The 24,705-nt window shown below is 41.3% G+C and overlaps 1 protein-coding gene across 3 annotated transcripts; it reads right to left on the minus strand.

The window, feature by feature from the left end:
* Positions 1-1,148: 1,148 nt before the first annotated feature.
* ZFP64 (ZFP64 zinc finger protein) lies at positions 1,149-17,302 on the minus strand. 3 transcript variants are annotated; one of them, XR_012765790.1, is made up of 7 exons: positions 17,154-17,302; positions 16,390-16,629; positions 14,856-15,017; positions 13,537-13,599; positions 12,664-12,915; positions 5,262-8,813; positions 1,149-4,438 (listed from the first exon to the last, which is right to left on the minus strand). XR_012765790.1 is itself a non-coding variant. In XM_075438622.1 (6 exons), exons 1-6 carry the CDS (start codon positions 17,215-17,217, stop codon positions 7,513-7,515), a joined length of 2,082 nt encoding a protein of 693 aa, XP_075294737.1. In that variant the 5' UTR covers positions 17,218-17,302; the 3' UTR covers positions 1,149-7,512. The 3 variants fall into 3 exon arrangements, 1 of the variants encoding a protein (XP_075294737.1); XR_012765789.1 differs by having other exon boundaries at positions 1,149-4,036; positions 4,226-8,813; XM_075438622.1 differs by having other exon boundaries at positions 1,149-8,813.
* Between the last annotated feature and the right edge of the window lie 7,403 nt (positions 17,303-24,705).

Genomic DNA, 24,705 nt, shown 5'->3' on the forward strand with positions numbered 1-24,705 from the left:
TTATCAGAATCAAAAAGCATGTTTCACAAAGAACTTTAATCTATTAATTATGACTGCTATGCATTATGCAGTTTAGCTTTATGCATTCCTGTTCTTTCAAATTTGCCTTTAGGCCAGCATGACATGTGACTATCTCCAGTATCTATCTAGGTATTTGCATCTCGCTCATCACTGAGGTATCCAAGTAATTCTCATCCTCACAATATACTTCTGAGGTGCACGTCACCTTCTCTAGGTGGGGAATTCAGCAGCACTACTACAGTGAAAACACATATTACTAATATAATAATTAAATATGGCCAGCAACAGTAAATGGAGACGCACTTTGGAACTATGAAGTTGTGATCTATGTTAAGGAAAGGTGGGGGATAGGTATTTCCTTTCAGAGATCAACATTTAAAAGGTGCAAACACAATGCCCGGGCAGAGCAGGGTGATGGCTCAGGGCTGGGAGACCCAGGGGGAACACAGCCGACCGGTATTGCCGGCCTTGTTCTGCCTCACCTGGCCCAGGGCTCCCCAGGCTTGATAAGCTTCCATTTTGTGACTGAATGAAAAATATTAGAAAATTGTCTGAACAGCTCTGACCAAAAGAGATACATAGTGTAAGTCTTCTGTGTAGGGCCAGCCTTTATTTCCAAATGCTGCCTATACAGATAGCAAAAAGATTCTAACAGCTCTCCTTCATTTTGAACGACATCAGTGGGAAACTCCAGCTGAAAGCGTTGGAGGTTTCTCCAAGCTTTTTTTTGTCTGTCTGTTGCATCAGGTTTGATAAATTGAGATGTTCATGGCATAACATGTTGTTTCTAGGAGGGCAAGAAGGCGTAAATGCATCCTTGTATCCTTAAAAAAGCAAAAAACCCTGCAGGTCCCCAGATCATTATTTCCGAGACAATGTTCAGCTTTTACCTACAAAATTCACTCACTCTTACCATTAACCAAGAGAGCTTTTGCCTTCAGACATTAAAAGCAATTTTACATGAACTCTGAAACTAGGAACTTAGAGCAATCCCACAACACCTTGTATCTGTAACGATAACATAATTCCTGGTTCTTATACATACAAACCCAACTCCTGAAGCTTATGGAATAAATTATCTGATACCACAGGTCACAGAAATCAGTGGCATTACAGCAGCAGACTCAGAACATTCACGTTATTTATTACTCTAATGGTACAGAGCACTAAAAAAAACCCAAGTTGCTTTGTCATGGGACTTTTTTTTACTTCCCTATAACATTGCGAAGTCTCTAAAAGATGAAAGACAGCCATGTAACCAAATACTGTATGTACTATGAGTCGTTCTTCGTGTCTAGCAACTGGAATAAAGACAAAGGCAGAACTGGATACCTAAGAGAGAAAAGAAAGCTTTTCCTGCGACAGACTTTTAATTCACAATGATACCTGAGACATTATTTCCTCAGGTCACTATAGAAACCTTTATCACCTTATGAAAGGTCATCGGGATAAGTGACAGGAGACATCAGTTCCTCTTAACAATGTTGGTTTCTCTTCTTAAAATTTAAATAACAAGGCTAAAGATTTTCCAACTAGGGATGTAAAAGGCCATTAGCGCATCCAGTCAATATTCCTGAAATTATAGGATAGAAGCTTTTCCATTGAGGACACAGCAAGTATTTTCACAGACACCAGAGCATCACATTGCAAACTGGATGACTGACTACATTTTGACCGTAAACACAAATAAAAGAAAAACCAGAAATACAGAATAAAGTAAATGTATCTAAAAAAGAAGCCTTTCCCCAGTTGTTTGTAATCTAGAGAAAAATGTCTTGGCATGCTTCTAACATTTTTAAAGAACAATTTAAAAGCCCACAACAGAAGGTACTTCCCAGTGCAGTCAGATCTATACAGCAATAAATAGCTCTGCCAAAATGATTGGGAAATTGTCTGATTATAATTTTTTAATTGCAAAACCCATGTGTATTCAATAGAAGCTTGGTTTTTCCCCCAGATCCCAAAGGCGCTAGCTTTGCGCCAAGCTCTGCTGCTTTTAGATCTCATCTCATGTGAGGACTTGATCCCGTTGACGCATCCAGGAGTGCTTCCTGGTGCGTCTGCGTGTCCAGCGACCCCCCTGTGCACGGGACAAATTGATGCTGGCTTTGAGCAGGAATCTGCCATTTTGATGCAAATGACAGAGTGTTTATCAAAACTGCATAAAACATACTAGGGAGACTGCTAGAGGGCTTAATCCAGAGTGCCGCTGTTTTATTGTTCAAACCCAACTCAATGCCGTGTCTTTCTGGGGACATTGTGCAGGAGCTCACGCGGATAACTGCCACCCCGAAACACAATTAAAGGTGTTGAAGAGAAATTTTCCTTTGGACTTTGGATCTTTTTCCTGCTGCATGTTACTACCTCACAAAAATGAGAGGGAAAAGCACATGTGAGCAGGTCTTGCAGAGGATAAGCCTCTGCTCATGTGGTACTTGGGTCTGGTTTTAAAAAGCAGTGTCATGGAGGAACAACAACAAAATCGAAAAAGGTTAGGAAGGACGCAAGGGCAGGGGGCCATTCTCTTTGAAATGCATACAAGCTATGCACCACTGCTTGCTCAGTGTTCTGGCTAACACTCTTGCTCTGTTTAACCTCCCTTCTTCAAGCAGGCCGAGATTCATATCCACAGAAGGGGGAGGACTGTAGCACACTGACTCCCAAATGGGACTCCACAAGCAAACTGTGTAAAAATTACGAGCCTGCACAGAGAGTAAAACCTGCATTGAACGTGCTGAAGGAAGCTAATTGTGGAATATTTAGTTTTACATTTTCCTCCTGAAGCCAGTTCAGTGCAATGCAGTGTAAACATCATCCATTTTGTACCAAGCGAGCAGAAGCGTGAAGCGCTCCGCAGCAGCAGCACCCCGGGCAGCCGTGGGGCTCAGCGCTCACCGCGTGGGCCTGGTGATCCCCGGGCAGGAACAAAACCATCCAAATATTTTCTCTTGGAAAGAGACAACTTGCTACAGAGCTCTGAGGCTATCGCAGAGCTCTAGGAAGCTATACGATTTATTTACCATGCACTGGAAAGCAAGCAAGCTCTACAAGAGACACTTGTTATGAATTACCATGCTCTCTCAAGGGACAGTTCTGTTGATAACATGAAGAATGTATTGAATGAGTATCAGAGATTAAAACAATCTGCTTCTGCCAGCTCCCAAACACAAAGACCATTACTGTCATACATAGAAAAAAAGCCAGAATATTGGAACAGAAAATTGAAAAAAAAATTGCCTCCATGTTAGCCTTGGTTATCAGCTTTTTGTTTTCCCCCCTTAGGGTGGAGGAAAGAAGTCTCCAGATTGTTCACTGAAACGTAATGCAATCAGCTAAACAATGTTGAAGAAGCAGCACTAAGCTTTGTCTATTCATTCACACCATTTTGTTATCTTTCCTGTTTATCTTAGAGGCACACATAGGACCAGACTGAAGGTTAGTCTTTACAATATGACAAATCTACTGGTTTCCTATTTTAGAAGGTAAACAAGCCTTTTTGTGGAACTGAAATGCAGATAACAGAGCTGTGTAACGTTAAGGGTGACATTAGATTGAACATGAGATTCCCAGACGTGGTGGTGCATCCCCTGGGTGCAGGTCTGCTGGCCAAGTACAAACACAATTCAAACCAACGGCTTTGTCAAAATCTCATTTTGTATTATTTTTGTAGTGCACTACAATTATGCAGCTGCAAACTATCTACAGATTAAAATTAATTAACAAGGGAGTCAAAAACAATCAATTTAACATAAATTGTGAGATTACCTTCTGACCATAAATCTGCCTCATGGGATTTTAACAACAAAAAACGTTGGACTTTTTTTTTTTATTTGTTGCTTTTTATCTTAAATGAAAGTAAAATTTTCACAGCTAAGCTTTTTGTAACTTCTTATAAAAGTGCATTCTGAAATGTGTTCATCCAGGAAAGAGTTAAAACAGGGAACTGTTTAACAGGAAACTTACCATCAAGCAGAAGAGAGCCCACTTAAAAGTTTATCTTGTTCTCCAGCACCACCTATAGTTGACACAAAATATTCCACACTCATGAAACCCTGCACGCAGAGCTCACATATACCAACGAGTGTATGAAAATTAATGTGACTTTTTAGTTGTCAAATTGCAGTACATTTGCACTTACAAGTTTTGAGGCTTGGTACCATTTTCTGTATTTGACAGCTTGCCTATCAGCAGTTAGTCTACCTACCTCCAAACTTTTATCTTCAAATAGGGTATCACTCCTTTTGTAGCGACATAGAGCTGCCAGCTCCAACCCCAGAGCAGCACATTGCCACCAGCTCTTGCCCCACGGCCCAGGCAGAAGTTTCTTGTCCAGCCGGAGCATTTGGAAAGCTCCATCACTGGGGACTCCCGAGATGCATCTCCTCAGTCAGGCTACTTAAACTCTGTACCCACATGGCTTGTAAAAATTAAAACATAATTATCTTTGAGGTCACCAGGCTCCATAAAATCAATCAGCAGAAAATATTGGGAGGATGGTGTGGCAGATACAGGCAGACTTATCAGTGACAAGACCAAATATGTGAGGGCAGATCAATTTAGATTCTTTTATCTTACAATAAAGGGAAAATATGTAAGAACTAGTATTCAAGCCTAGATCACCAATGGACTAGTTACTCCTATTCAAAGCGCTAGCACAGGCTTTGAAAGCTGACAGTATCTTAACAGATAATTTTCCATCACCATTTGTGCTGCTATTACAATTACTACAAAAGGTGTTGGAAGAAATCTCCTACCTGCTCCACCTCTGGTTTGATCTTGGTTGTAGTTTACCATCTACTTTGCTATGCTGGCGCAACAGTTTGTGAAGCAGTGCTGTGAACTGAACCATCACGATGACCTGAAGGAGTCCCCTCCCTCAGCCCTGCCAGGCACTCACGCTCCTGGGGAAACATCTCCTTCCCTGCCATGTCAGCGCTGCACATGGTCGAGAACCACTGTAAGCTAGGTGAAAAACATCTATTTACTGTTACAGGACTGAAAGGGCCCCATCTTTCCCTAGCGCTTACAATAGCTATTGGCCCAGTGCACAGAAACACTGTACGCAGCCTGATGGTACAGATCATCTACATATGTACATTTCAAAATGGATTAATAGTGAAGAATGGCTGCTATGTCATGCATTTTAACTCAAAGATAACAAAGTTTTTGATCTGTGCTGCTCCAGTGATCATTTACAACCTGTATATCATGGACTACATATAATAAGATCAAGCACTTACCTGTGATGCCTTTTATCTTCCAAGTGCTTTACAAGTAGTCTCAGCACAGCTGAAATGCAATGATCAGGTCTATGCTACAAGCACAACAAAGAAAATGACTGGAGGGCCACAAAACAGCAACGCCAGTGTTAAAATACAAAGTATCTAGGCTTTCAATTTATTGTTCTCAATGAGTGTTCTGCAGTGATCTAATTTAGTAAAAACCTCCCATCTACTTCTAATCTATATAAAAATAGGTGTGCTCGGTGACTTGGAACTGGGTCTTGCCAGCTCCTTACATCACCTATCTGTAGGGAAGGGACAATTAGCAGGTGACAAACCTGTATCACCAGAAAAGCTGGAGAACAAGTGTAGGAAATAATAAACCCTGAAACACAACTGTCAGTGAACTTAGAACTTTTGCTTCACATTTCAAAGCAGCATTAAGCTAGGAAACAAGTCTTTAATAATGCCTTTATAATTAAGCATTTATGAAGTTTCTCCTTCTAACTGGACTGTGGTTTTTTCTGGTATCTACAAGCGTTGGGTACACTGTCAGTTCAAATCAAAATCCAGATTTTACAGCCAAGATTATCTGCAAGGGTTTTTTTGTTTTAAAAGAACGTTAATTTAGAATCAATTATTAGGAAGGCAGAAGAGATATGGGAGATATTACTTCCCATCAATAATGAAGACAGCGATACTGGAACATTCAAGTTTAAACAAACCTTATTTCAAGAAAAAACAAAGGTCACATTTTCAAGAACCACCCATATGACTGTACTTGTGAGTTATGATTGCGTTTTCCTACTCGTCACTGTAAAGCAGGAAGCCTTACACTGTACAAAGAGTATATACCACACAGAGGGAAGGAGCGGGGAGCACCCCCACATACACAAAATAAAGGCTATACAAGCTAAAAATTTCAAACACGAGGCCTATTCAGAAAGTGGCCCTAACTAACTAATCTTTCTAAGTTTTCCAAGTGTATTTCTAGCACATAAAGCAACCATTCAATGTCTCCCACTAGCAAATACTGCAAAATTTAACTTGATTTTGATAACCCAAGAGGAATCCCAGAACTGGTTTTGCTAACAGTCTCTTTTCAGTCTTCACAATTCAAGTCTTCACCTACAGAGCCGTCTGTTTTCCCAAGCTGAGAGAGTCTGTTCTTCAGAGAGTTTGGTAGTGAAGATATTCTTAGCTACCACTACAAGAATGCTCACCAGATAGGACTATAATATGGCATAGTTCAAAATACAGCCTAGAATTCATTCATTATAGAAATGTGCATCATATAGTGCTAAATTATTCCAGTGTGATACATTCTGAATTTATGCTAGATTTTCAGACCTTGGATTAGAATCTACTATTTTGTTTTAAATGAAATTAATTCAATCTTTTCTTTTTTCCCCCCTCTAACTTGAAAAGAACAAAGCCAAAATGTAATGCACTCTAACACCCATGTAACTACAAACAGGCAGCATCAAAATAAGAACAAAATTTACATAGTGTTTGTAAAAAATATATTTGCAGTTGTTTTGCTCTTTAAAACACAGGCGCCTCTGACAGATCACTGTGCCATACACATGATTTGCAATAGTGTTCTTGCTAACGAAGTTCTTTATTACTGATGGACAGACAAAACTCTCTTGTTTTCTAAAAACAATCACCTGGTCTTCTGCATAAGCATTTACAGATTAAGGGCCAGGTGCTAGCAACTCCTACAGGTGTGAAAGAACAGCCCCCTTAAACTTTACTAGGGCTGCATTAGACCTAGTAGTAGCAGATATTTCTTACAGATCAGCCATTAGCCAGGTGCAGCTAATGCATACATAGCATATAATTGAAACACACTTCACTTAAAAATATACTTCTGAAAGGCTTGGACTATTACCTTTTTATGTGTGCATGAAAGAATAAGTCTGCTGTGAAGGTAATTCATCATAAAGTGAGGCTTTCTTATTTTAGCCAGCACAATACAAGAATCATTTTCTGGGAAGTTTACTGCTTGGTGAAGTTGTCAACAGCTGCTTCGATGCTCAGATTTTACAAAGAACACAGCCTCCAGTTTCAACAGAGGCACATAAATACACACATCCTCTTTTCCACATACAAGATGTATGTTTCCATGCACAGACAAGTAAAATGCATAAGTGAAAGGTATTTGGCTTTGTGGGACAAATCCTGCATTCACTTATGTCATATGTATGTCTGCTGAAATCAGCACTGCCTCCGAGATTGAAATTTGTTTAGTAGTAGTACTTTGTGACTAGTCTGGTATGGAGTCTGCTGGACACAGCAAAGCTGTATGGGCTCCACTCTGAATGATAGAATAGGTCTGCTTCGGGGCTTCTGTGTGAGAGGATGAAGAAAAGATAGGAGGCGGGGGAGCTGAAGTAGACACTGTTATACTCTGACCTCCATCACTAACCACAGTCACTTCTGTTGCTCCTTCTTGTATCAAAGCATTAAGGCCTTCCAAGTCAGAGCAGCTGATTCCAGAGCTGGTGATGAAAGCTTGGTTTGCTGAAGCCTCATGACTGCTGACAGGAGCAGCCGGAATCAGTGTCTGATGTAAAGCACTTCCATCGCTTTGGTCATGGGTTGCGAGAAGAACTGCTGGCTGTGCCACAGGCCCTGCTTCGCTTTGAGATATGGGAGGTGGAGGTGGTGCCAACAAACTGACCTGGCCCAGAAGCTGTAAGCGGCTGTTGGCTGAGAGGTCTTCCTGATTCTGGCTCACTAATGTAGGAGGCACGACATTCACCGACGCAGCCTGAATGATACCATTAGTCTGAGGGACCTGGTGACCCACAATGATCTTGAGCCTTCCCTCATTGTATGGAGAAACCTGAGCAGCCTGAAGTGGGACCTGGAGGTGACTGACAGTAATTGGGGCACTGGTCTGCCGACTGGGATCCATCTGGAGCTGTAGGACAGCCAGTTCATTATTTTTAGATCCATTATACATACTGTGCTGCTTCTTATGACTCCTAAGAGAATCTTCTCGGACAAAGGAAGCATCACACAGGTCACACTTAAATGCTTTCTTGGCATCCAATTTGGCAACTTGCCTGGAGCCACCTTGCTTTGGCCTGTCTCCTTCCTTTGTCTCCACAGTCTGCTTCTTGGTCTTGACTTTGTCGCTGTGAGCTTTCCTCACATGAGTCGCCAGGTTGCTCCGCTGCTTGGTATCAAAGCTGCAGAATTCACATTTGAAAGGACGATCTTTGCAGTGAATTCGCTCATGCACTTTCAGAGCTGCCTTGTTGGAGCAAGAGTAGTTGCACTCCGAGCACTTCACTGGCTGCTCGGGCTGATGAGTTCTTATGTGGTGCCGAAGGCTTGTTTTGTTTCCACACTGAAATTCACACTCTGGACACTTGAGGATATTTTCCATGCTGTGCTTGATACGAATGTGTGATTTCAAGTTTCCTTTCATGGCACACCGGACCTCACAGAACTCACATTTATAAGGTTTTTCACCAGAATGCACACGCATGTGCCTCTTCAAGTCTGAGTTGATTTTAAATTTAGCAGGACACATCTGACATTGGAAAGGAGCGTCTCCTGTCAACGAAAGACACGGTTCAAATTACAGATGAGACACCAAGATCCACTGGAGAGTTCGATGCCATAATGAATTAAGTACAGCTGACTTGTTCTACATAACTGTAAACTCCCAACATATTTTCAAGATGTAGAGAACTTTAATGGCACAGTACTTATCACCTGGTCTGGCATATTGGTGTGCAAACTCTCCATGAGCATGCCTGCCCACATCTGTTGCTTTTTCATGTTTGCATCTTAGATATTATCCATTTTTAGTTCATTTTGTGTGTAAAACTGTTCAGTGTGCTCCAGAGAAGTAACTGAAGTTTCTCATTTGTCCCTCTTTAGCAACAGTATAACTTCACTAGCCTTTGAAATTAATAAACACTGTAACTTTAACAGCTGTTATACTTTTGAAGTCTAAGAACACTAAATATAAACACATCCATGTCATTTTATGCCACAAGATTTACAGGGAGGCTCGCAGGTTAACTTTAAGCCTATGTAAATAGCAGGCTACTACAGAAACAGATGCTTAACGGGCACCAGCCTTACTGCTCAACCACGTATTCCTTACTGCCTTTCTTGTACCAACATTTGTTCACATGGTGAGACAGACAAGCTGACATGAGAAAACAATTACTTTTTTGGCCTGGTTCATGTGGTGCAGCACAAATACTTTTGCTGGCACAGGAAGGCAGTGGAAACTCTGATCCAGGCCACAGGGAGATGAAGGGACAGAAGTCCATACCTAGATCAGTGTCAGGTGGCTGCACAACCATAGCATTACTGCAGTTACAGAAAAAAAATAAAAAGGAGGGGTCACAGCTACATAAATGCAACTGGAAAAGACAAATGTGAGAGTAACGAAACACGCATGCATGTCTGACTCTGGGGAAATGTGCTTACATAGAGAAGTAACATTAAGCTTTTTGTTTTTCTGGCATTACAGTAACCAATAAAAAGATATGTGCACCAAGTATCTTACCTAATACTCTTTCATAGATCAAGAAAATCTAGTATCAGTTTCTATTCACACAATATCAGCTTCTACTCATGCAAACAGGTACAGAAAACATTCATAAGTGCTTGCCTTTTTTTCTTTTTTGCGCACAATGCTGATCCAGAAACCTAGCTGAAAGTTAGGTCAAATTCATAAGTGATAAAGCACAAAAAATGAACAGGCTTATCTGCAAGATCTCTGCAAGCCTATTTGTGTCAGACTACCTACACACATAACCATTTGAATTGCCCGGATCTAAACCATTCTTTTGCATTTTCTTTATTTGCAGGCTTGTGTCACAACATGCATGATCAGATTAAGCTGTAGCTCTGTTTAGGCCATAATCAATTCCACAGTAAAGACCAGTGACTACATTCTGAAGTCTCTAAAAGAAAAAAAAAAAAAACAAAACATCAACCCAACTAAGTAACTGGTCACTTTTTTATCCAAGTATGTAGTTCTCTAAACTACCTGAGCATGAAGTCTTTAGGTAGGCATTATGTGGAAAAAGTGGAAGAATTGTGTGACTAGATTCTAAGACACCCTTGTGGGGGAGGGAAAAAAGAGAGTGTACTTAGTTCAGCAAGCATTTCATAATCAAACTGCAAATGGCTGATTTATTTTATAAGTTAATATTTTATAGAGTTTATGATAGCTGTATAATTTTGCATAATTTGCTTATCCAGCTACATATGTCATTGGCTTAGTTGCATATTTTTCAAATCAAGTTGTGGCCTACTGTGCTAATCCATGTATCTGTTTAATAATTGAGATACATGGTGTATTATCTATATGAAACAGATTTTATTAATGAAGATGCACTGTTTGTTCATCTAATTTATTTTACATTCTCAGCTGCACATTCAGCTACTGAATTTTCATCTATTTTGCTGATTAAGGCATAGTACATATTTCAATGACTTAATTTTCACATACAGGGTAGCACAATATATGAAAAAGAAATAGTAATTTTACTGAATATAGCAAATCATGGTGGTTCCGTTTCTTTAAAGAGTGGTCTATTACTTATATTTCTTTACATTTCTGTCCATACATAATCAACACTGAGAGAACATGGCTTAGAGTGTCTGATCCTGGAATTATTAATTGTAAGAGTAGTTTTACTCAAAATAACAGAAAATGATTTTTAGATGACTAGTTCAACAAGTAATGCTATGTAGATGATCTCACGCTGAGCAATATAGATTACTCTCACCTTCTAGGGAATGACTAATTTAATTTCAGAAAGCAATATATTCTACATACCAGTCTTACTTTTCCCCTAAAACTGGCTGTGTTCATAACAGCTTTGTAACCTAACAATGATGAAACGATTACTTCCAAAATTCTTCGCCTCTTTTCAGCGAATCAAAAAAGTCCTTTTACAAAAGAGGACTTATTATAGAGAAATGGAAGTGACAGCAAAACTACAGACTTGAATTTTAGCATAATTCAATTGCTTAAGGCACGATAGGCTGATCTGCCAAAAAGAAGGTAGCCTAAAACCCTTTCCCAACTATTCAATATTTAATGCCACAAAAATCTAAATCTACCAGCAATACAAGAAAACCACAATCATTCACAGGTTCTCCCGCAGCCAAATTCAGAGCATACCTGCCCGTGCACATAAATGCACAAGCATGTACGCTCTTCTAATACGTGGGGAAAATGCAATACCATATTCTCCAACTAGAGTGTTTACTAACAGACAACTTCTCATAATAACCCATACTATTTTAACTGACCATCACATCATCTTATACAGCAACAGAAAGAGGGAAACTTGCAAAACAACTGCCTGTCAGTCCTGCCCGTTCCATCACAGCAAATTTGTGAAGTATAAAAGATTCTTTTCTGCTAGAGACAGATTGGTTTAACCCTCCCCTCCTTCACAATGCACAAGGGATTTATTTCTTTTATCTACTCAAAATAAATCCCATCTTGCACACATCTGAACTAATGTTGTTTAGTACTCAAATTCAGAATCAGATGTAGGATAGGTTCAAAGCTAATCTAGTAATCACTGAACCATAACCACCTCGCAGCTAAAATTCACAGAACTAATCAAATGTATAAAAGCCAAGAGAGAAACCAATCCAGTATCCTGGATTAGGCGAAAAACAACAAAGACAATTGTACAAAGACAATTGTACAGGAGTATCTTTACAGCAAATCTCTTCTAGGAACAATCTGTAAAAGAGAAATCTGATAAAATGGAAATTTGGGCAAATAACGCAAATATAAAACGATACAATGTTTATAAGCCTGGAGGCTAAAGCCTTCTACCCATAGAGCAAAACTGACACGGACACAATACCATTCTGGCTGCTCATACTACACTATTTACATCCATCTGCCTGTATGTCGAAGGTACCACAAAGAAAGGTCAAAAAAAAGTGTAACTTAAATTGGTAATTGCTTGCTAATGTACTGATGCAAGAAAAATTGAATTATGCAGCTGAGGTTTGCACTGATATAACTAGTTCAATTATAAAATCATTTCAGCGTTTCTAATGTAGTGGACCAGATTTGAGACACAGATAGGAACCTAGATGCTCTTAATCAATCAATCAATTAGATCCTTCAGTTCTACTGACTTAAGAAGATCTAATAGGCAGTTTCAAAATCAATTTAGAAGAAAACCTACCAAAAGTCAGATCTGTCTTCTGATTGCTTCCAAGTATTTTTAGTAGAGCTGTATTGCCCTACTAGACTCTATGCCCAAGAAATTCACAGAAGCTAGATGCCTAGGGGCTTCTGAGAATTCGAATAGGCCCTCTCTGGCATCTTGTCACCTGCACACCTTTTAAAATCTTCCCAATGACCTTCATATTTGCACAGATCTAAATTTTAGTATGAACTTACCTGTGTGGGATCTGAGATGTACAGTTAGCTGGCTAGAGTTGCGGCTTGCATAAGGACAGATCTGGCATTTGAAAGGACGCTCGTTGGAGTGAATGCGCTGGTGCTTGTTGAGACTGCTGCTGTCAGCAGCTGCGTAGTCACAGTGTTTACATTTGTAAGGCTTCACCCCAGTATGAGAACGCATATGCATCTTCAGCTTATCTTTACGACTAAAACATTTGTTACAAACTTCACATTTATGGGGCTTGTCTCCTGAAACAAACAGAGCAGCATCAACACATCAAAAATTTTTGAACCGCAAAGATGTTGTTGCAATAAAAGAGAAAAGCACACACTAAATACTCAATAGAAATGAGGCTAGTTTTCAGAAGCCGGACACTGGATTTCTGCAGCCATCCTGTCAGCTAATAACTCTTTCTATGCTCCAAAAAGCTGTATGCATAAGTGCAACAAATTTAGAAGACCCTTTGGAACTTTCTCTCTTCACAAATCTGAAACTGCGGTTTAGGGGGAAGGGAGGTGAAATATTGGAATCATTGTTTCATATGAAGAACAAACTAGGTTTATGCACCACCATCACACTGTACCGTGACAAACACATTGTCTGCACCTCAGAAATGTAACTGTGCCTCAAGCTGATGTACAGTGTTCACATGTTTCATAGCTGTGAGTGGTACTGCCCATAGTGGGACATGGCTTACCCAAAAAGGGCAATTGCCAAGGCACAGACAACTACAATACTAAAATGCATAAATATATGCATACATTCCATCCTATTTATATATAGATACATTATTTTGTAGGAAAATACCTTTTGGCGAAAAGCCAAAAGGAGGAAGCAAACCAAAAATAAAATATAGCAACTATATAAACCTGTGTGTGTTCGTAGATGGCGTTCCATATCCTTCATACCATAGGAAGTCTTGAATTGGCAACCTGAAAATGGTAAGATTAAGATCATTAAACTCAAGGAAAATCTATCAAAATATTAAGAATATACTACCATATTCTGGGTGTTACGTTTCTTTTCAAGAACATTTTCTTTAAAATTCAGTATTAACAGAAAACAAATTCCCCATCTTCTTTACTCCCATCTACTTAAAATAGTGACCGGCTTACCCATGAACTTCAGTTTTCTAATGCTTCCCCTAGGAGGCAATTTACTCTATACATTACTGTTTTCTGTAAGCTTTGAAATAAATTCTTTGGAATCCGTGCCTAGGATTTGAGATGCTCCTTACAGTACACATGGGATTTTGGGGGAACTAATTCATTCCATGTATGACTTCAAGTTAGTGCAACTGGGAACTCAGATAATAGCTCACCATTCAAGAATTCTGTCCAAGTGGAAACTGCTACAGTTTTAGAGCACTGAAATGAATGCTAAGCATTTGAAATATGCCTTTCAAAAGAAGGCTAGCTTGCAAAAAGAGACTGTAACTTCTGCTACCATTAATATGGCTACTCATCTACATGGCTGTCTCTGCACGCGTTTTCTGCATATTGCATGGGTTTTACTCATTAAGGCCTCCAAATACTCTGGTTGAATCCATCCTTATAAAAATGCTAACTGACCAAAGACAAAACGTAACACAAAATGCATGTATAATATTTCTCCTGCACAACAACAGCAGTTAGCAAAAAGGTAACAAGGCTCTGCTCTTACACTGACGTGGGCATCGGCCAATGCCTATAAGCAAACCCACCGCAGCATGGCCAGAGTACACCACAGTATAGAATCATAGAATCATTAAGGTTGCAAAACAACTCTAAGATCACCAAGTCCAACCGTCAACCCAAGACCACCGTGCCTGCTAAACCATGTCCTGAAGTGCCATATCTACATGTGATCTGAACACCTCCAGGAATGGTGACTCCACCACTTCCCTGCGCAGCCTGTTCCAATGCTTGACCACTCTTTCAGTAAAGAAATTTTTCCTAACATCCAATTTGAACCTCCCCTGATGCAACTTGAGGCCATTTCCTATAGGACCAATGCCTAAGGACATGTGAAATTAATAGCAAAACTACTGCTGGTGTCAACAGTAGTACATCACTCCCTTAGCAAGTAGGTTGCCTTCCAGGTTCTGCGCATCTGAACTATTTAAGACAGACAGAGCTACTGCGCATATCACTATAAGAAACCTACCAATTTTTAAACGAAAAGGAAGAAGGTATAACGCACATCCTACCTGGATAGCAGCAGTTTAGTTTCTTCTGTGTAAGTGAGGAAGTGGATTTTCTTGAACGTGCTTTTGGTGGTGTAGAGACGATAGCAGCAGTTGGAGGCTCACTGCTCTCACTGGGCAGGTATGTTTGATAACCATGCTCAAAAACAAACTCTGGTGCAGAAACTAAACACATAAAAGAGCTCAATTTGAGAACATTAACTTTTCCAATTAAAAAAAACATAATTATTTTCTAGTTTCATTATTTATTGTTTATTCCAGCAACATTCTTGTTCCTGACTTCCTGTTCACCTGGGGGAGAGGGAAAAGAAATAGGCTTTCCTCTCTCTTGCTATCCTGCTACCAGTGAAAATTCCATCAAGACCTGATGAGCCACGGTGAACTTAGTACAACCCTACACAGGCCCATTTGTCTCCTCTCTGGACCTCATGTGACTGCACCATTTAGTTTCTTCAGAAGTTCAGTTTCTTCTGATGCCTGTCCAGCTCTTGCATTAATAAAGGTATGTTTGTTTTTCTATACTGGCTGTGCTGCAGTCCAAAGCAGAAGAGAACCAAATTATTTATTTGGCCAATGTTGTCAGAAAGGCAACACATAAACTATTTTTTTAATCATTAAACAAGTTCAGCCTCTTTCAATTACCCTGTTTTTAGCTGTTGCTCACACGAGTAACAGGTGAAACTCTCAGCCAAAGTAGCAGCTTTTAAATCAATTAAACAACACTATACCCCAAAAGGGCAGGAGGATATAACTGCCTTCTTTCTAAAGATGAGTAAATATGAAGCAGAAAAATGAGTCATCCAAAACCCACACAGAGTTGAGGGATTGTAATACTAAAATTCCTGGAAGTGAGCCCTGAATTCAGTTTATTTCACTGCTCTTCCAAATTCTCTGCCCTAATCTGTCTATCCAAATTAAAGTTAAATAATTTGGATTTTAGCAAGGTCCCAGACCAAAATAAAACAAAACTATATACAGAAGGGCAAATCTTCAAACACAGAACAAAATTCTATCTATATTTACATGTCTGCAGGATCAGGACCTCACTTAAGCCTTTGTACAGGCAGAAATTTTGAGTAATATTTTTCCTGCCAATTACTTGAGGGAGCAGTGTTAGAGAATTCAGTGTTCTCAAAGAAAAAGGCCTGGACTGGCGCCTGACAGCAATTCTGATTCTGTTTTTCATCAAGAGCTCTCTTAAATAAATAAAATGCGTAGTAATTTGATTATTTTTCATAAATATTGACAATTTCAATTAGTTTGCATGAGTTGGTTATACAACACATCAGACTTAAGCAATTCTCTAAGTGAACTTGTATCTCAATTAGCAAATTCAGTAACTGTTGTCATACCAAAACCAAGAAGGCAGCACACCACTTTTTTTCTTCTCCTTCCTTTGCTTGCACGTACATGACGACTAATGTGAAAACTTACTTTACCTTCATCTGATGGGGATACATGAGCAGAGGGCTACCTAACGCTGCCACTCTGCACGAGCCGAGTGCTTTCAGGCTCCTGGTATGTAACACCACAGTACCTGTGATGGTTTGGGTCTCCGAAGCGATGGTCCTGGTTGCGGTTTGCGCCTGTGTCGATGGCACCGTTTCTTCCGACACAAACTGGACTGTACTGGTGGCCCCGGCCGTTGCGCTAGTGAGCTGGCAACCGCTTTGCTTGTGCCCAACGAAGGCATCGAGGTTATTGAACTGCTGCTTGCAGATGCCGCAGATGTGGATGTCGGGGGTGAGCTCCACCAGCACCGTGGTGCCGCCGGGAACTGGGGAAACAGGAGCGGGGTCAAGCGTTTGCCCCGAGCAAACGGGAACAGGTGAAACCCCTCAAACTGAACACACGGACCCCCCGCTGACCAAACGGCCCGGCCGTGGGCGAGCCCCTTCGGTCCGGGGGCGGCCTGGCCCGGCCTAGAGCTGCAGGGCCGGCCTAAAGCTGCGGGGCCCCCGGGCGGGGCCGCCCGTACCCCGGGCACCTTTCCCCGAAGGCCTCAGCGTCCCTCGCCGCCGCGCCCCGCGGAGGCCACTGGCCCAGCGGCCGCGGCCCCGCAGAGCCCGCCCGGCCCGGCGCTCCCGGCACCCCCAGCCCCTCACGGCCTCCGCGCGCCGCGGTGCTCACCCAGATTCCCGGGTTCCACCCCCCCCCCCGCCCGCCAGGTTCCCGGGCTCCGCTCCCGCCTGTTTGTTGCGCTACTCAGGTTTCGGGGCCTGCCCAGGCCCCGGCTCAACCCGGCTTCCACCGCGCGGGCCCCGGAGCGCGCATACCCCGCTGGAGCGCAGCAGCACTTACACTGCACGGGGCCGGGGAAGGCCGGCGCCGCCGCCGCCCCCCCGCCGCCGCCGCCGGGGTTCATGGCGGCAGCGAGCCCCGCATACCGCCTCCGCCACCTGCACGGGGCTTATTACAGACGGGGAGCCGCTCCCCCCGCGCCTCTCGCCGTCGAGCCGGGGCGGATGTGGAGTAGCCGAGCATGCTCAGTGGCAGCGGCGAGGCTACGGCTGCCCTCATCTCCCGCCGGGCCGGGGGCTCCCGCCACTGCCGCCCCCGCCGCCCCCCACCTCGCGTTAGCGCCGCTGATGGCTTCTGCCGCCCGTCGCCGGCCCTACGGGCAGCCCAGACCGCCATTATCGAACCCCGTGGCCGCCAGCGCGGGGCCCGTGCGTTCCGTCAGGGCTGAACTGCCCGGTACGCGGCGGGGCCTGGGGCGGCCGGCCCGGCTCTGAGGCGGCCGAGCGGCCCTGCTGGGGCCCTGGTAGCGGGGCTGAGGCCTCACGCGTGCTTCAGCCCCGCTCCCGCCTGGGGCCTTCGTCTTAAGTGAGAGCTGTAATTTGCCTGGCGGTGTTTGCGGGGGTTTGGCAGTGAGTGAGGGCTGACGGTGGGATTAAACCTTGGGGTGGTAGAAGCAGTGAAGACTAGCCTTAGAGTTTGGCCTCCTCTTTTGGGTCATGTTCCTGGTCTTCATTGCTAGCACAACACTAATAACTGCTGAGAACCAAACTGAGTGCCTGGATACAGCTGTCAGAAAACCACTCTGATATTCCAGCTCTTCTTGCCAATCTTCCTTTTCAAGCCAACAACCTGGCTCGGCCATTTTGGAGTGCCAGCTTGCTGAAAGTCATGTTGCTCTCCCCAGTATTAAAAATGCAGCCGGGAAAGACCCCCAGTGTTACGGATACCGTGAGAAGAAAATGGAAATCTAGGAGTCAGATGGCTTTTACTTTGGGTAGATGCCTTTTGCTGCTTGAATTTCACCAAGCTGTAAGACACAAAATGCTCCATTTGGATGTGATCGGTGAAGACTCAGTGTTTGGCAGCTGAAGCTTCCAACAGACACATTCCATCTACGCCCACTGTGCATCCAGTTCAGGCTCCTGATATCTGCAGGCTTGTGTTAGGCACCGATACTGCTGCTGTGATCTGGGGAGCGTGTGGCAGCGGCGAGGAAAACTGCCTGACTATACAGAGGTAAAGTGGCTGCAGGGGGAACAAAACGGGTTAGCAAGGGTAACTGAAGGTCATATAATGTGGATGAACATGAATGGGAGAATAAACGATTAATTCTAGTGTTTCCCTGCCACTGGTTTTGTTGCTGGATGGTTTTATAGCTATGTAGATAACTGTGTATTCATTAATAAACACAGAATAGTTTGTGTAACACACCCAGAATTTCAGATGCCAGTTCGTATTACAGCTGAAGTTTTATTTTCCTGGGAAAGTGGTGTCCGCTTGACATTTCCGTTGACCTGTTTTGCCAAAACGATATAGCACAGGCACGGGATTGTTAGGGGGCCAAGATAAGACACAAAAGGTGATAATGCTAGTTCCGGCCTTTGAAACCTGCTGACGGTGTTCGATAGCACATCATAGTGCTGGATGCAAGGATCAGATTTATCTCACTTCAAGACCTCAGGTGTATTTTAATCCAATTTTAGATTAAAAACTTGAATAACATCACAATACTAACAAAGAAGGAAACCAAATAAACTCCACACAATGCGTATTGAATGTGGAACTTTACTAGGAGTTTCCAAATTTATTCAGAATCCCTCCTTTCCCCCAAAATAACAAAAATTCAGGAATTTACATTGATTCTGGAAATATAGGTGGGTTTATGTTAGCATGGTTACACAGCCAGTACCTATAAAGCATAGCACACAAATAGGAATACAGTTAAGTGTCAGTGAGACTGTTTTGGGAGTGTATCCAAAAGAAATTAAATCTTAGAGTGAGAGTAATCAACCTGAATCTCTTTTTCCACGGTATAGACAGAGCTGTAGAATTGAAAGCTGACTTTTAACTCATTTTGTTGTTTCTTCCCAGAACACTATGACCCATTTCCAAAGCTGACAGTGTCTGCCTGTCTGTCTGTCCACCAATTATAGTTGCAGTCACAGGTGTACTTTGGAGTATAGCATAACTTATTTTAATCTATTTCTCCCTTGGTTTAATGCCTTTTCATTAGAATAGAAGCCTGCTTGACTTGATTAGAAAAGAATAGGCATTGTGTTTTGTTAAAAGTGATTTTTCATTCATCTAGGGACCTGTAATGACAGTTAGGCAGACTGTGTGTCCCTGTCTTGACTGCCAAAACAAATACAGCAGGGTAAGAGCATTGCAGCCGTACTCACTGATGTGCTTGCTCTTTCAGACCGTGTGTCAGGGTAACAATATTTAATTGATACAGGGATGGTCTGAGGTTGCGCTGCTGAGTCCGATATGAATGGTTTCGTGTCTGGTGCATTACCAGCTCTTTTAGAAACATTTGGTACATTATTCAGTTGGACACTATTAATGACGTGTTAAATTAACTTACAGGAAAGAGACTCAGAGCTAACCGTGCTGCTGCAGCTGGCACCTGAAAGAGGAATTCCCTCCACCCCTTCCATCATTCCTTCCAGCTGTCTTGCAAAAAAGCACTTGGTCAGTAGCAAACCGAGCTGCTTAGTTCCCTATGCTGGCAAGGGCTGAAGGCAATGGGAAGGAAAGTGCCCAGTCTTGGACGGCTCTTGCATTGTTCTTCCCATCTCTGGTATTTCCCAGCATGCTGCAAATACAGCTCGGCTGGGAATGTTCAGGCTGTTTTCATTGGGGGAAAAGAAGGTGGGGCCAAATTGATACTTTTCAGAGGGACGTATGAATTTTGCTGATGTCTGTGCTGGGAAAAGTTTTTCAGGTCCAGACAGCTATGTATAGTTAAAACCAGAGAGAGAAAGGCACCTGCACAAGAAGAACCAGTAGCTTGCAGTGCAGGCGTGTGTGGTTCAAGTCCTTGGCCTAAGAGAAAATTAACTGTCAAGTCACTCGCTCTCTGGGTTCTGTTTTGCTTTTGTTTTACAGATACGATTAGAAGAAGAAAAAGCAGTCAATAGGCAGTGACTTCAACCTAATGCAGAACTTGGTGTAGTTTAAAATGCCTCATGGCTTTGGCGTAGCGGCCACCTTCAGATCTACTGCTATTTATAAGAACTCCTGACATATAGCACTTCCAAATATAATAATGTAAGGGCCCGTCTTCAGAAATGTTGGACTTACAGTTATATCGCCCGTCTGCATAAGAGCTTCGTAGTGAAATGATCTTAGAAGCACTCGAGTATGTGGATAACGTGGCTTGCAGAGATACCGGTTATCAAGTGCACATTTACAGTGAAAGCTCTTAGAGGCTGGCACTGCTCACTGCTTTGTGCTTCAACAGTACTTATCCCAATAAAGGCTCGATTCTGGCTTTGGCATCAACATTGAAAACATAATTATTATTATCTTATTAATAACTCATAACACTTACAGATCAGGACTTCATTGAACGATGTTCTGGACAGAGAGTTTTCATTTTACTGGATGAGGATTGATGTCTGAGAGTATAACACCGTACTGTGCACTTGAGTCATCGAGCGGAGCTCTGCTGAGATCACACTTGACACTATTTCCAGCCTTTAAGGCATAAATCAATATGCATGTGTAATCTTCGTCACCCTTACCAGACTGAAATGAAAATACTGCAGTGCTTCAGGCACTCTACAAGTGCAGTGCAAGCAAACAAGGCCCAGAAAAGACAAATGTCAATCATGAGGGAGAAAGAAAAAATATCAGAGGCATAAAAAAGTCAGGCCTCATCAGAGCCTCAGAGACAGGCGTTCATGGGCACTGTGTTGGACAGCTGTGGCCTCAATGCTTTCCTTGAGACAGACATTTATGTACAACAAGAAATGTGTAGACTTTTACCTTCGTACAGAGCTTCCATCCACCCCCCCTGTCATCGGAGATCACACAGGGCAATGCATCCTACCTTGCAAGCTCAGAGAAAGAAAAAACCAAACCCAAACGCATTGAAGTACTGGGAAGTGAGTTACCAGTTGAGTGAGACAGGAGAACAAACCCTGACACAGAGAAAGCCCTTTAAAATATGATACCATTTATTGTTTCTTTTGTCTTTCACACGGGCTGGGGGACGACAGGTATAAAAGAGAAAAAAAATTACAGAAACTAGAGGTATGAAAGTATAAATGAATGAGAACATACCAGTAAGACATGAAAAAACCCCAACAGTATTGAAGAAAAGAATATAAACTTGGTCATAAGCTTGTGGTCACTGGAGAGGGAAAGCTTATCGCTCTTGAAGGCCCTGGTGCAAAAATGTCACAAGTGAGACTGGAATTTGGCCTAGGGGACAGACAAAAAAAGACATGTAAATTGTAATTAAAAATTTCAGACATTGAAGATGGAGACAAATGAATGGTGGATTTAGAGAAAAAAACCCAGCCAATTAAAATAGCTTGAGGATTCAAACCCCAATTTTTAGCATTTCATAATTATATTGATGGATAATGACATACACAGCTACATAAATGCACTGAGCTCAAATTAATTATGTTAAAATAATAGGTAATCTGCCTCTGTGTTGATAACATATAATTATGATGATGTTTTTCAAATGTTTTAAAATAATGTCATTTCAAATCATAATGCAAGGTTGGATTTTGCTGTTTAATGTATTTGCTATTTATACAATATTTTTGATGTCATTGCTTTCCTTGACAATAAATAAAGTCTAAATAATCAGTTAGTACCTTAGATATTTCTTACTGCTGTATGAACTGTAAAATAACTCAATATGAATATAATATTCACTCAAATAGCACATTGACAACTGTGATTAAACCTCAAATGAATACTGTAACAAAATAGAAATGTATTTTTGTGTTGAGATGTCTAATTATTCATTGTCAGAAGGCAGACCTAAATCCACATGGAAATTTTCAGGGTTTTATGGGGTTAACTATACAACTATGTTTCAGTGTCTTTCACGCAGTGGAAAATACGCAGTTGTGATTAGAAAAGTTAGGTCTGTTTTTTCAGGATTGGATTCAGTTTCTGAGTGAATTTCTGATTATCTGCAGTTGCTTCCCAGCACAAGTTGTCCTTTGCCTGCTGCCTGGCAGCCTCGGCTGGCGCCGGCTCTGTGCTCTGTTGCCACGTTGCGTGCGAAGGTGCAGTGGTACGTGAGGACCAGTGGTACCAGTGGACATGTACCTGAGCTCTCCAGTCCTGTTGCTGCCGCAGCTGGGTGCGCGGGCAGCCGGCAGCGGCGTGGGGCTTCGTGCGTGAGAGCGCTGCTTTGATACCAGGCTGTGATCATCCTTTAGAAAATGTTTTATGCCCCCTTTTTTTCTGAGGCTTGTGTGGACTTCAGATTTTTGCTGAATTGGAATATTCCTAAACTGTTCTAAAATTGTTGAATTTTTTTTAAGCTTTGCAATTTTTTTTTGGTTTGTGTTTTTCAGCCTGTTATCTGCAATTCACTTTTCCTTTGCCAACCATTTCTCTGCTGTACCTTCCCATTCTTCCTGCACCTCTTAACTCTTTGCATCTGTTTCAGTTCTTCTTTTTTCCAAATGTAAATTGGCTACTATCATAATCTGAACAAACTTTTAAAACAAACAGTATTATGGTGATGAATGTCACCCCTTAAAATAAACTAGTTAATTTGTGGAATATATTTCAGCACATTTTGTATAAATATAAAAGTACAGTAAAATTCCACTGGGATAAACATGATAACAAATAAATGCTGGATCTAAGATTGTACAGCTCCAGTCTAATATTTAGTCATTTTTATTATTATGTTTGTGTTAAAAATGGAAAGCAACACCAGCAGAGGGACTCCCTTGATACTCAGTGGAGTTTTGCTTGCTCCCTAGCAGGGCATAGAGGTAATTTTATTCTAGAAGCTTTTGAATGCTTTACAAGTAATAGAAACCAAGTGGGAAAAGCACATTCCATATTTTAGTTCTGACATTCTCATAGAAAAGAATATAGAAAAAAAATTAAAGATTGAAAATACTTGCCAGTGATTCAGTACCTAAAGACTTTCTGGTGTTTTTCAGAATTCCCTTGAGACCTATAAATGCTTCTGAGCTAGAAGTACCCATTGTAGCTATAGTCACTTATGCCACTTTATCAAACTAACGAGCCATTGAGTGATGCTATTCCCAGGTTCAACTCTACCGGGGAGGGAAAGTAGAAAACAAAACTGAAATTTAGACAGAATGGAATTTGTAAGAGCCAGGACAACTAGAATTTATTAATTCATACACTCCAAAGCTTACCAAAAATAATCTTCTTCCTTCGGTTTTTCTTGATAAATCTTACCATCTTTCATGAAGTCTGTGCATCTGGAGAAGACTGCAGAGTTTCAGTAGAAGCAATGCCTATAAATTTGCCACAAAACCACTTTATCAGGTTTCCTCTTCAGACAGTCATGGCTTGTACAAAGGTCCATAAAAGAGTTGGGTTTTTTTTTGCCAGGTGACAGTAAGAGGGACTTCTGGTTATATCTTGGCTATTAGAGATCAAACCTCTCCAACTTTTAAATTAAAAGATTTTTTCAGCTAGGTTAGCTGATGATAGATAAAAATAAAATTCCTTTTGTGTTGTTTGATTATACAGCATTTATTAAATATCATGTCCTGGGCATTGTAGCTACAGCTCCTGATGACTGCAAGTTTTTCTTACAAGAAAAGTCCTGTTCTGAGTTTGATAGGATTGTTCAAGTGAGCAAGAGTTGAGTTTCCATTTATGCTATAGTAGATTACATTTGGTATTGTTAGAATGATAAACAAAGTATATGAGAGATTTTCTTTGTGTGGAAAATTTAGTTAACTCCACCCTGACACAGAGAAGTAGTATGACCCCAAATCTTCTTCGTCAGAAATAATGTGCAAAGACCTCTCCATTTGAACTGTACAAACATTCTACAAAACATCGTAGGATATCCAGCTAGGAAATTCGATCTACTGATCACTAATATCAGGGTATTTAGCTTCCTGATGTAAAATAATAATAATAATAATAATAATGTATTTTAATTTTGCATCAGAATTTAATGCTACTATTGTTGAACTCTGTATCACCCACTGCACAAAAAATAATAAAAAAAATTATAATCCTTCTGAAAGAAGGCTTTAGCTTTGTGTTCATGTCACAAAATGTTCGTACTTTATTTTTTCAGGCACTGAAAAGATCATGAAAAGGGCAACAAACATGAGGGGGTAACATCTTAATTTCCTTTAGAATAACATCTGCACGCAAAAATCACAGCTAGGGAAACTGTCTGAACTTCAGCTACTGCTCATTTTCATTTTACAATTAAATCTTTACTGTCGTAATATTCCCCATGGTCATATGTGTTTGCTTTCTAGGAATCCTGTAACAATTTTATTCATCTATTGTGAGGCTTCATGAATTTCAGAGAGTGTGGTAGCATGTTCATTGGAAGCAAATTTTAAGTTTTCATTGGAAACTTGAACTTAAGAGTTAAATTTATTCAGTCAAGAATTGGAAACGT

The sequence above is a fragment of the Opisthocomus hoazin genome, chromosome 18, assembly GCF_030867145.1.
Source record: "Opisthocomus hoazin isolate bOpiHoa1 chromosome 18, bOpiHoa1.hap1, whole genome shotgun sequence".
Classification (NCBI taxonomy): Eukaryota; Metazoa; Chordata; class Aves; order Opisthocomiformes; family Opisthocomidae; genus Opisthocomus; species Opisthocomus hoazin.

Bases quoted from the DNA above. Each gene is read 5' to 3' on its own strand.
- ZFP64 (XM_075438622.1), bottom strand. From the start codon at position 17,217: ATGAACCCCGGCGGCGGCGGCGGGGGGGCGGCGGCGGCGCCGGCCTTC. The intron at 15,018-16,389 runs GTACTGTGGTGT...TTATGTGTTTAG, and splicing joins GGAGACCCAAACCATCACAG to TTTCTGCACCAGAGTTTGTT. The intron at 13,600-14,855 runs GTAGGATGTGCG...TACCATTTTCAG, and splicing joins ACTAAACTGCTGCTATCCAG to GTTGCCAATTCAAGACTTCC.